The sequence below is a fragment of the Oreochromis niloticus genome, linkage group LG3 (assembly GCF_001858045.2).
Source record: "Oreochromis niloticus isolate F11D_XX linkage group LG3, O_niloticus_UMD_NMBU, whole genome shotgun sequence".
In the NCBI taxonomy this organism is placed as follows: domain Eukaryota; kingdom Metazoa; phylum Chordata; class Actinopteri; order Cichliformes; family Cichlidae; genus Oreochromis; species Oreochromis niloticus.
The window spans coordinates 28,613,712-28,624,980 of NC_031967.2; the positions used below are offsets into that span (position 1 = coordinate 28,613,712).

The following is an 11,269-nucleotide window of genomic DNA, read 5'->3' on the forward strand; positions in this document are numbered from 1 at the left end:
GTCTACAATCAGTTCAGTTCATGGACGTCCAGTAGCACTGGCCCTTTCTGGCATATCTACACTGATGACTTGGAACAAACACTGAAAGAAGGTCTAGATTAAACTATGAGAGATGCTCAATGGTAACCCTAAACTGGGGACAGTCAGAAGAGCCTTTTAGTTTTTTGGTTATTAAACTCTTGACTCTTCTCTCACTCTATGCACAGTTCAATCAATCTATTAGGAGTTACTAATCTTATATAGTGCTTCTTCAGTTCCAAATCCCTTTATTTATGAGGTGGGGATCAAATAATAACATCTGATCTAAATTTTACATTTGGTTAACATATTATTTTAGCTCCAGTACTTTCATGAAGAGTATCCATGGCAATATCCAGTGGCACAGAACCTCTGCTGCAGACCTTTCCCCTACTTTGCCTTACTGTACATAAACCGTTTGCCAGACACTTTGCTCCACACTGAATTACCTTGACATCTATGAGATCGGATTTAGTAAATAGTTAACTCAGTTTAAAGTGGGATTTGTCAGTTGGGAGCAGTTGGGAATATGACATGTATAGAAATAAAATAACAAAATAATTTGAATTGTGAACTGCTGTAGAATTTTGGACAGGCTGTGATCAGTCTGCTCCTTCTGAATTTGACTGTGGATCAACCAAATTGGGGTCTGATCCAGATCGTGTCAGGAACATCAACTGGTGTAAAAAAGCTGTCAAATCAAACATACATAGCTACCCGCTGTGGTGACCTCTGTATGAATACATGAGCTGTCATAACTGCTTCAAATCCTGTAGCCAAGTCAGTATACATAAACTTCATATTGCTCACTGCTAACCCTTGCCTAACTTCGTAGTAACCATTTATTTATTCACCATTCATCGTAGCCCATTACTTGGAATTTGATAAAAATACTGCAAACTATCTACTTCAGCCAGTACTTGAAACATTTAAAATGTCCCGTATATCACAAATTTAATTTGATGTACATTTGTTGTATACATTAAAAAAAAAACTAACGTAACATTTCAGCTTTAAATTTCCATTTTATCAAAGACAACTTACTAGCAGCCCTTACCTCTTAATATCTTCTTTCATCTTGCCCTTCTGTCCTCTTATACGACTTTCTTCTTTTTCTCTAAGAGTGAAGTTGTAACACATTGAGATCTTACTGCAAGGGTATGGAAGCCCGTTTCCGCCACGAAAAAAAAAAAAAAAAACGATACTTAACTCGAAATTTCGAGTTATTTTTCTCAAAATTTCGACTTATTTTCTCGAAATTTCGACTTAGTTTCTCAAAATTTCAACTTAGTAACTCGAAATTATGAGAAAAATAACTCGAAATTTCGACTTAGTAACTCGAAATTATGAGAAAAATAACTCGAAATTTCGACTTAGTAACTCGAAATTATGAGAAAAATAACTCGAAATTTCGAGTTAGCTCTGCCAATCAGTAATCTACGTGAATGACGTCATTTCCGTGTTACCCGGAAGCTGAATCCCTCAGCTACAAATGCTACAGATATGCTAACAGTATTACAGATACGAATCATAAATTCACACATTGCTGAGTATTTTAACCGTGGCTTCACAAATGAGGAGATTCTTGCGTTATTAGCTGAATCACATGACATTACTATCAGCCTTCGTACACTTGAAAGGATTTTACACAACAATGGACTATGGACTATGGACACCTATAAAAGCATATAGGTGTACCTTATGGCCATTCAATTTAGCAAAAGTCACCATAACCCAGATGGGGTGATATTTGTTGCAGACAGCAAATGTAGCAAAATTAAAACCAAACAAAGGGGGAAAAAAGGCCTAAATATCCCTAGATGTCCCTGAAGGACAAGGGTCAAAGAATGTGTTTTTGCCACCTCAATCAAATGCATAATGATGTCTAACCTTTAAGGCAAAAGCTCCAACTCAGTAAGCATCAACTGCCTTAGCTTTACATACAGATCCACTGTATGAAACACATCATCTGAGAAGTCCAGGTTATGTTCTGACATGAGTTCTACACAGAGATGAAAAACATCCTCTTCACATGGAAAGTCTTTGAACACGCATTCTTCAAGGCAGGCTTCAACTTTGTCCATATTGATATGTTTGAGACAGTCCCTCGCGCCATAAATGTCTGGGAGGGCATACATAAAAGATGGTCGGCCGTGAGGACTTCGGGAGTTGTGGACTGGGCGCATTCTGTGGTCATTCCAGGCCAAAGCAACTTCATTTAATTCTTCCTAGATGAAAACAAATGCACAAAAGAAACATTTTCAGGCATACAATATGAAAATGTTAATGTACAAAAGCACAACTAACTTCTACATTGATTTTCTTAGCTTACAAACCATTAATGTAGCTTTGGTACACACACACACACACACACACACACACACACACACACATCATGGACAGACAGATACTTATTTACTTAGTTTTGGCCCACCAAAGATGCTAACCGAGTCCTGAGACAGGCCTAAACACATATAAATCATCAATGTGTTATAATGTATAACTGTGTTCCTTGATATATATGTGTAATTGTTTTTAACAAAACTGTTTTGTTGTTTTTTTAAAAGCACTCTACTTTTCACGTGTACTTTTATATATATGATGTTTCTATAATATGCAAAGGCCGTGTGAGTTGTTACAAATTAAACAGTTACAATACATGTCGTTTACAACTCACCTGTATAATGTGAAGAAAACAGAACTGGACCAATGATTTGTCCAAGAAAGAGTCTGAGAAGTGGCCATCCTCTCTTAGTTTGTCAAATAGTTCAATCCAGTACTGGATACACTGGCTTCGTAAGATGAGCCACCATCTTTCAATGCGTTGATTTCCTGTACTTGCTCCAAATATGACGTGCTCTCTTTCTGGTTCATTGTCTGTAAAGTGCAAAACTCGTTGCATGTGAGCCACATGGACGTTTTCTGTTCCTAGATCTAATCTCACTCGTTCAGCGCAACCACCTTGTTGAATCACGGCATCCATGAAGTAGCCAGCAATTACTCTCGGGTCATTATTTGTCTTGTAAGCGTCTAGCCATATTACACTCCTTGAAAAGCCGTCAATGCATCCACTGATTGCAATCCCAAATGGCTTCAGCTTATCGTAGCCGTCGATATGCCACACATAGTTGGGGCCTCTGCTATGATACACTCGCCTCCGCAGTCGTCTTCGTGACCTCAAATCCACACCTTCTCCATCGAATAAACGGAGCAGAAGACGAACGGTTTCTCTGTCAGTAACAATGCCATTCATCCAACACTTCTGGTGCATCCAACGATACCCATGACACTGTCCTGAGGTTGCCAGTTGTGCTTGTTTAAAAGCTGCCACCTCTCCCACCTCTGTTTTGTTCTTTCTGCGCCAAAGTCCATTGTTGTGTAAAATCCTTTCAAGTGTACGAAGGCTGATAGTAATGTCATGTGATTCAGCTAATAACGCAAGAATCTCCTCATTTGTGAAGCCACGGTTAAAATACTCAGCAATGCGTGAATTTATGATTCGTATCTGTAATACTGTTAGCATATCTGTAGCATTTGTAGCTGAGGGATTCAGCTTCCGGGTAACACGGAAATGACGTCATTCACGTAGATTACTGATTGGCAGAGCTAACTCGAAATTTCGAGTTATTTTTCTCATAATTTCGAGTTACTAAGTCGAAATTTCGAGTTATTTTTCTCATAATTTCGAGTTACTAAGTCGAAATTTCGAGTTACTAAATTGAAATTTTGAGAAACTTAGTCGAAATTTCGAGAAAAATAACTCGAAATTTCGAGTTAAGTATCGTTTTTTTTTTTCGTGGCGGAAACGGGCTTCCATACAAGGGCGTCGATTTGGCATGGACGGAAGGGACATGTCCCCACCAATATCCAGCGATTATTGAATTGTCCCCACCAATAATTTGATCTCTTCGAGTAAAGAAAAACAAACCCGATAGAAAGAAAAAACCAATCTGTCAACGTCTCATTCAGCCAGCGGTGCAGAAAGAGTTAAATTACGTTCTCTACTGGAGTCCTACCTCATGTGACAAATATGGCCAATGTGATTGGCTGTGCCTTTCAGGGAGCTCTGTTTAGTTTTAGCAGCGGCAATCCTGCGCTGCGAGGACCTGCAAGGAGGAGAGGAGGATGGCAGCAAAAAGGAAGAACCTGGATATAACAAAGTATTTTTCAAAGAAACCTGTAAGTCACTTAAAGTCAAGTTCACTCATAAAATGTGTCCGTCATAATAACGTTACAGGCAATACCAGGCCATACATGCCAACCCTCCCGTTTTTTCCGGGAGAATCCCGAATTTCAGTGCCCCTCCCGAAAATCTCCCGGAGCCACCATTCTCCCCAATTTCTCCCGATTTTCCACCCGGACAGCAAAATTGAAAAACCATATCCCAGATTGGCCCAGCCAATTCCAGTTTCCAACAATGGCTACTACTACTGCAGCTACTTAGTATTAATATTACTCTTATTTCTCTTTCTGGGTCGCGAAATAAACTTTTAACATATTTTCAGGCGAGAATGTAGTTGTGTAAACTTCAAATAACTTAAACATGTTATTGTTTGGCCTTTTTCAGTGTTTTATTTGTTCGTGAGTAAATCGGTTTGGCTGAGATTAAAATTATTAGGTTAGATTAGATTAAATAAAACTTTATTAATCCATCGGGTGGGTTCCTCCGGGGTTTTCACACAGCTGAATAAATGTCGAACAGAAAACTGATTAAACAGAAGTGTGAGATGGTCGAGAATCTACGCAAGCGTCCGGTTATATTTTATTTTATTTAGACAGCAAGGAGCAGACGGCAGAGGTGACGTAATTATGAAGGCTAGACCCCCCAATTTCACAGTCGCTCATTTCCGGTCTACCCGGCTTTCGGAGGACCCGGCCCACTTAGACCGCGAAGGCCGGGTCCTCAGGTGGACGCAGGCTCTGAATTTGGACACCCCCGGCCGGTGACATTTAACTTATTTTTTTCCGATAAGTAAACACTGTAAAACCCCCTTTGAATGTCTCCCTAATTCTGAGGTCTCAAGGTTGGCAGGTATGTGCTAGGCTTTGGCCCACATCAGTCTAAAACTGTATGTAACCATGAAAAAAGTGTTGCCATGTCCACCAGGACAGTATAGTATAGACAGTATAGTATAGACTCCTTCACATAGTGGACATTGAGTTGTTGTGTGGGGCACCAGTAGTCCATGTGTGTTGCTGTAACAGTAGTTCATGTTTAGAATAAAAAGTCCCAGCTCACTGATTTGATCGGGGCAATAGTGCCTAACATGTTGCATAATTTTGCTGAGAGATCTTTTACTTTGTGGTAACCTTAGATGAGTAGTTTTATGGACAAAACCCAGCAGGTCATTCAGTGTTCCCTTAGTGCTAATGTGTAAGAGATGTTGGTGTACTATAACTGAAGTAATGTTGTTAAGTCCTTAAAGTCATATTCTTTTATTGTCATGACTCTATTTGAAGCTTTTTTTATTTTTGTATGATACCTGATTTATATGGAATATGGCTGAAGTAAACTAAAGTCTAAAATCAGTCATTTGTTTAATAGTAATTTAACATTATATAATTCACATATAAAACTATGAATTGTAATTTTAAATGGTTTAAAAGCATGTAGAATAGCATATGTAGGCAAGTATATTTCTGCTTTTTTATCAAGAAGCAAAGACAAAAAGGAAAAAAAAAAAAAGAAACAGGGCAGGGTTCGGTGGTTGAATCATCCGTCCCCACCAATGCCAAAACCAAATCTACGCCCTTGTCTTACTGTGTCCACACAATGCATCTAGTGGCTTCACTGGCTGTGGTACCCTGACATTCCCTAACTGTTGTTTTGGCAACAATATGAGGAGCTGAAGGAGTTCTCAGAATCTGCACTACCAGGTACCTTTGTCCTTTTATCAGCAAGACCTGGAATCTACATTCCAGTTATTAGAGCCACTTCAGAGAATTCTACAAGTTATACAGTGCACTTAGCTACAAAGGATTTCTACTGTCTCCATTATTACAATATAGTAATATAGTAGCTGTATGCTACATGAAGAGTTAATTTAACCTCAGTTTTTTGCAGCAGGCCGACATAATGAAAAAACCCAAGCCTATTGTTTATTTTTGTTTATATGTTTCTGGAAATTTTTTTAGTTGTCCAATTGCACTAAAACACACAGCTACAATTACCCAGAACTATATTTTAAGATAGAATTGAATAGAATGGCCCTTTATTGTCATTGTACATTTACAATGAAATTGAGGGTGCTCTACACCAACTGTGCAGGACTAAAATATAAAGATGTAAGATCCTACAGTGCTTACTGTATCACACCATCTTCTGAGTCTCTTCCAAAAATATCTCATCAATCCTTTTCTGGCTATGACAAGTTCCTTTCTCTCACTTTTGATTTTCCTTAGCACTTTATGTCACACTATTTCACTTTGCATTTGTGCCTGGCAGCAGATTGTTGCACCAGCTCAAAATACCAGTGATTAGAAACAGTACTGACCTTTGTACCTCATGTGAGTCAGTTACTAACACCAACTTGTAATTCAACAAATGCTCTCTTTACCATGTCAGTACATAAAAAAAGCAATTTCTTTTTGTTCTGATATGATTTTCTTTGTTTCTGGAAACAAAGACAATTTTCTTTGAGAAAATGTTAACACTCCTATTTAGTTTTAGAATACCTTGAATATTTAGTATACTGGTTAGTCTGACAGAAAGATGGTGTTTTTATTGTTAAACATCACAATGACATCATTTTCAGATTCCACTAAAAAAAGCAATTCTTGATTTGTTTTTTTTTTTCCATTTATCTTTGCCGTCATTGATTTCTATATCTAGTTTGTTATTTTGAAACATTATACATGCTGTTTATAAATCTAAAGCAAAGAGTGTCCTGTTATTTTGTCTTAGATGTAACTGAATAAATTTAACTAAAGTATTAACAAGCAAGCCTAAAACAAACCCCATTATATTTCTTGCAGACCAAACACGGAGTATTGCAACAAGCATTTAAATATGAAAGATTAAACTAATTCTTCAAGAACTGCTCAAACTTAGTGTACATAAACTTCACAAGACTCCAACAATTTTAAGACTGTCGAGTATCTTTACCTTTATTTTCTTTAAAAACTTTACAAGAAAGTGTTTCTTGTCCTCAAGTAGAAAACATGTCATTAGAAACAGGCTTACAGTATACTAGAGAAAATGAGAAATGGGTGAACCACAGTCTATAACATTAAGTTGTCTCTATACTCACATTCACTGTGAAGTCATTACCATTTTTTGCAGTCAAAGGGCATACAGTAAATACTGTAACATTTTAATCTGCAACCTGTTTGTCAGCAAAGACAGTAATCTCTGAAAATCTCCTTTTCTAACTGACATCAAAAAGTTCCCTGTAAGGTCATAACATTTGTCCCCAGTAGGAAACCTGTGAGGGGGGGATTCCCCACATGATGTTAGAAAAAACCTGGTACTACATTTGTGTTTTAATCATAGTGAAATTAAACATAGTAGAAAACATTTATTCGTCATCGTCGTCGTCGTCATCATCATCGTCGTCATCGTCGTCATCATCATCATCGTCGTCGTCATCGTCGTCGTCGTCATCATCATCGTCGTCATCATCATCGTCGTCATCATCATCATCATCATCGTCGTCGTCGTCATCGTCGTCGTCGTCATCGTCATCATTATCTGGATCAATCTTTCCAGACAGAACATCCTCGATCCACTTTTCGAGCTCATCAGCTGTTGGCATGTCATCGTCATCATCCATTTCCATCCACACGCTGTCAGCCTGCCGGTGACAGACATTTATACATTCAAAAGAAAAAATCACATTTATGCACATGGCCGACTGATTTCCTTTATAACAGTTATGTGTTAATGGCATGTGCTCGCCTCACACATTAGACAATAAAGGAACCACAAAGTCTCCCCTTTCTTTCATATAGATTGCCTTCAGGGTTGATTTGACTACTTGTTAACAGTTGCTGGATGGGCAAGTTTCCCTCTCCTTTAACTTGTTACTTGGTCTCCTCTACTACCCTCAACCCTATTTGGTCATTAGCAAGTGCCAGCAAGGGAATCAAAATGGCAAATTTAGAAACCATGCAACTAAACAAAGAGCTCACTATTAAGCTCCATTAAGAACCTGATTCATGTAAGGCCTCGTCAGGACTGTTGTATTTGTATCACATTTGATACATTTTTGTTAGACAGTAACAATTATAGTTACTTTAAGAAAAGTTACAGTCAAAGTGCTTTAATCTTTCAGAGACTGTTTGGCAATGGCACCAACAAATAGACCATGGTGATGAGCGTTGTTAAACAATTAGAAATGAGCCTGGATGGATGGATGGATGGATGGATGGATGGGTAGTTACACATGAATTTTAGGGTTTTTCCCTCTTTTGATTATCAAAGCATGAGGTAATGACCATTTGATTATCTCATGCCTGTTTTTTTATGGGTTAGCGGAAAGTTTGCTTACATCCTCAACATCAACTACACCAATCTGAGGAGAAGAGAGGTCAATGCGGAAGGTTTTTTCCCAGTATGGAACCAGCTGAAACGAGAAACAGACAAAAGGAAAAGAAAAGAAAGCATTAGATGGAGACAGTTTTTTTTTTTTAAATCATTAGGGTAATTTTTATCCTGTAAGTAGATTACGTCAAGAACACAAATAATTTCCAATGTAGTAGATATGCACTTTAACTGAGAAAAATTCATACCAGAGGGAAATTATCAGGATCAATCCAGATGATGCTGAGGTTAGGGTTTTCAGTGTTATCACGTGCCACTTCCTTGAGAATTTCCAGGAATTCAAAGCCATCTAGAGATGAAGAAAGGTCAGCTATTGTACCAGTAATACTGAATTATGAGGTTCATATATGAACTTCGCACTGATTTAATTCATGAGCCATTTCCTCCCATCCACCCTGTGCTGGTGTGTTGGATAAGAACTGAAAAGGGTGCTCTGGAGTCTGAACAGAGCCCTGCCAGCTGCACCCACTAACCCAAGCCCTTATCCCAGGTTTCCACCTTTTAGCCAAAGCCCTAGCCTCTTCTTTCCTATCACTGGCCCAGCTCTTTTACAACCTCTGCATTAGTGTGTCCACATCAGTTCACCTGTTTAGTTCTAACACTTAGGCAGAAAATCACCTGGGTCATCTTCCTCAGCAAAGGCAACAATGTGTTCTCCATCAATGTCATCCTCCTGCGAGTGCAAAAGAGGAGGTTAATGAAACCATTTCGAATATTTATGCTCTAAAATAACAACAAAAGTACCTCTGAATATGATAAATTTAATATTTTAAGTTTTATTAATCACAAAGCAATCTCAGATCTCTTACCCAGATCTCATACATGTTGTAAGGCTCAAGTTTCCTCAGAGTGGGCCTGAAACATAAAACAATTTTAAAGTTTATAAACACAAAACAGTTTTGTTTTGTTTTTTTTATTCCCAGTTTAATGTAAAAATAACAAGAATATTTTGTCATATATCACTTATATGGATAAGATGATGATGTATTAAAACATGACCACCATTATTGTAATTAAGTTATGGTTAACAACAGACATTTTCACAAGATCATGCATATTCTAGCACAAGAACTGCTTTAAAAGTTACTAGCAACAACAGTGCAGGGGTGGAGCGTAATAGGAGCTACCACTAGATGGAGCTGCTACATCAGTGTACAGCATGAGGACAAAACTCCATTATACTACATATAAAACCACACACACACACACACTTTACTGCTATAATAACATGTTTTTATTTAATTTCATTTTATTTTGTTTCTCTTGGTCCTCTCTGTGAAACCCGATTTAAAAACGTTGGAAACTCACAAACAGCCACATATATCCTTAAGCTCGTTATGTCAGTATCCCACCTATCATGCTGCTCAATGAATTCAACAATCTCAGACTCGATGTAGGGCTTTCCTGGAATAGGGACAGGTTCATCCATAAATGGCTCATAGAAATCAACCTCATTGATCTTCAGTTTCAGCTTCTTGGCAATCTGAAAGAAAAGAGAAATCAATGAACTATGATAGAAAAAAAGCAGCAAAGCAGTGACTTTTAAATGTTTTAGGCACTCGATATAAAGTAAATCCATACTATAAAATATACGGTACCAAGCTCAGTGATATAACCTTAAAACTTGAAATTAAAATTACTAAAATGTCTCAACATAATAGAAATACTCAATCAGGCAGTTTAAACCTTGGGGTCAAATGTGGCATAGAATTTGACGAAAGGGTGGAACTCCTCAGCGGCATCTTTATACTCAGTGAAATCTGCATGGTAAAAACAAAAGGAAAGAAAAAACATTTCCACATTTTAAAAAAAGCAGTATTAATTGCTTAGGGTTTTTGTGAAACTCAGCCTTTAAGTCTTAATTTTTTACATACGAGAAGATTTTTCACTCTTGAAGTAGCCGACAAGCCTGATGACCTCATCCATGTTGTGGAAACCCTTAAGCTCACGGTCGTTGCCAATGATCTCCACGGGATCTTCAATCACCTGACAAAACAACAATAAAATGACGGAACTGTAAGTTCAGTTTATTAACATCTTAAAGTTGGATAGAAATTAATACTTAAATTAATTTAGCAATCATTTTAAAGAAAATAGAACTGAAAAATAAATTGACATGCATGTACAACAGGTGTATCGTAAAGTTAACCGCAGCTGAATTTAAACATCCTTAATGAATGACAAGAATTTACTTACATCATAAAGAAACTCAACCAAGGTGTCGGCGGCCAGCTCTCCATCATACTCAATAATCTCGTTATCGGCAAAGATGTAGATACTCTCCACTTCATCCAGACCTGGTGCAAGAAAAGTGTTTCATTATAATAATATTTAATTTCATAGATTTTTAAATCACATTTATTTTTGCCCTGGTGCAGCAATACTATCAGTTATTAAATAGTGCAATAATGTGTACCATGTTTTAGGTACACAAAAACTTTTTATTAACAAAAGAAAGAATCAACTGGAAATATCTGTTTTATCTTTTTTTCTACTGTAAAATATATTATATATCATTGATTAAAACTGATATACTATAAGCAAAATAGTATAACATACAATACAATACAGTAGCAACTATAACTGAAGTAATGTTGTTAAGTCCTTAAAGTCATATTCTTTTATTGTCATGACTCTATTTGAAGCTTTTTTTATTTTTGTATGATACCTGATTTATATGGAATATGGCTGAAGTAAACTAAAGTCTAA

General features: G+C 37.3%; 2 protein-coding genes across 2 annotated transcripts; both read right to left on the minus strand.

The window, feature by feature from the left end:
* Window positions 1-1,827: 1,827 nt before the first annotated feature.
* LOC112842929 (uncharacterized) lies at window positions 1,828-3,327 on the minus strand. Its single transcript, XM_025900549.1, has 3 exons — window positions 2,980-3,327; window positions 2,696-2,895; window positions 1,828-2,246 (listed from the first exon to the last, which is right to left on the minus strand). Exons 1-3 carry the CDS (start codon window positions 3,287-3,289, stop codon window positions 1,911-1,913), a joined length of 846 nt encoding a protein of 281 aa, XP_025756334.1. The 5' UTR covers window positions 3,290-3,327; the 3' UTR covers window positions 1,828-1,910.
* Window positions 3,328-7,098: 3,771 nt separating this feature from the next.
* On the minus strand, window positions 7,099-10,870 carry LOC109198658 (calsequestrin-1; the record flags this gene model as incomplete). The annotated part of the gene is made up of 9 exons (XM_019354035.1): window positions 7,099-7,811; window positions 8,508-8,582; window positions 8,749-8,849; window positions 9,179-9,233; window positions 9,370-9,415; window positions 9,913-10,043; window positions 10,247-10,320; window positions 10,435-10,546; window positions 10,757-10,870. Coding segments are annotated over 9 exons (984 nt in total), but the record flags the coding sequence as incomplete, so codon positions are not given.
* Between the last annotated feature and the right edge of the window lie 399 nt (window positions 10,871-11,269).

What these genes read in the sequence shown, in the direction of transcription:
- LOC112842929 (XM_025900549.1), bottom strand. Translation starts at nt 3,289, where the DNA reads ATGCACCAGAAGTGTTGGATGAATGGCATTGTTACTGACAGAGAAACC. An exon ending in GGATGCCGTGATTCAACAAG is followed by an intron (nt 2,896 to 2,979) that starts GTGGTTGCGCTG and finishes TGCACTTTACAG; the next exon opens with ACAATGAACCAGAAAGAGAG. An exon ending in GTTTTCTTCACATTATACAG is followed by an intron (nt 2,247 to 2,695) that starts GTGAGTTGTAAA and finishes GTTTTCATCTAG; the next exon opens with GAAGAATTAAATGAAGTTGC.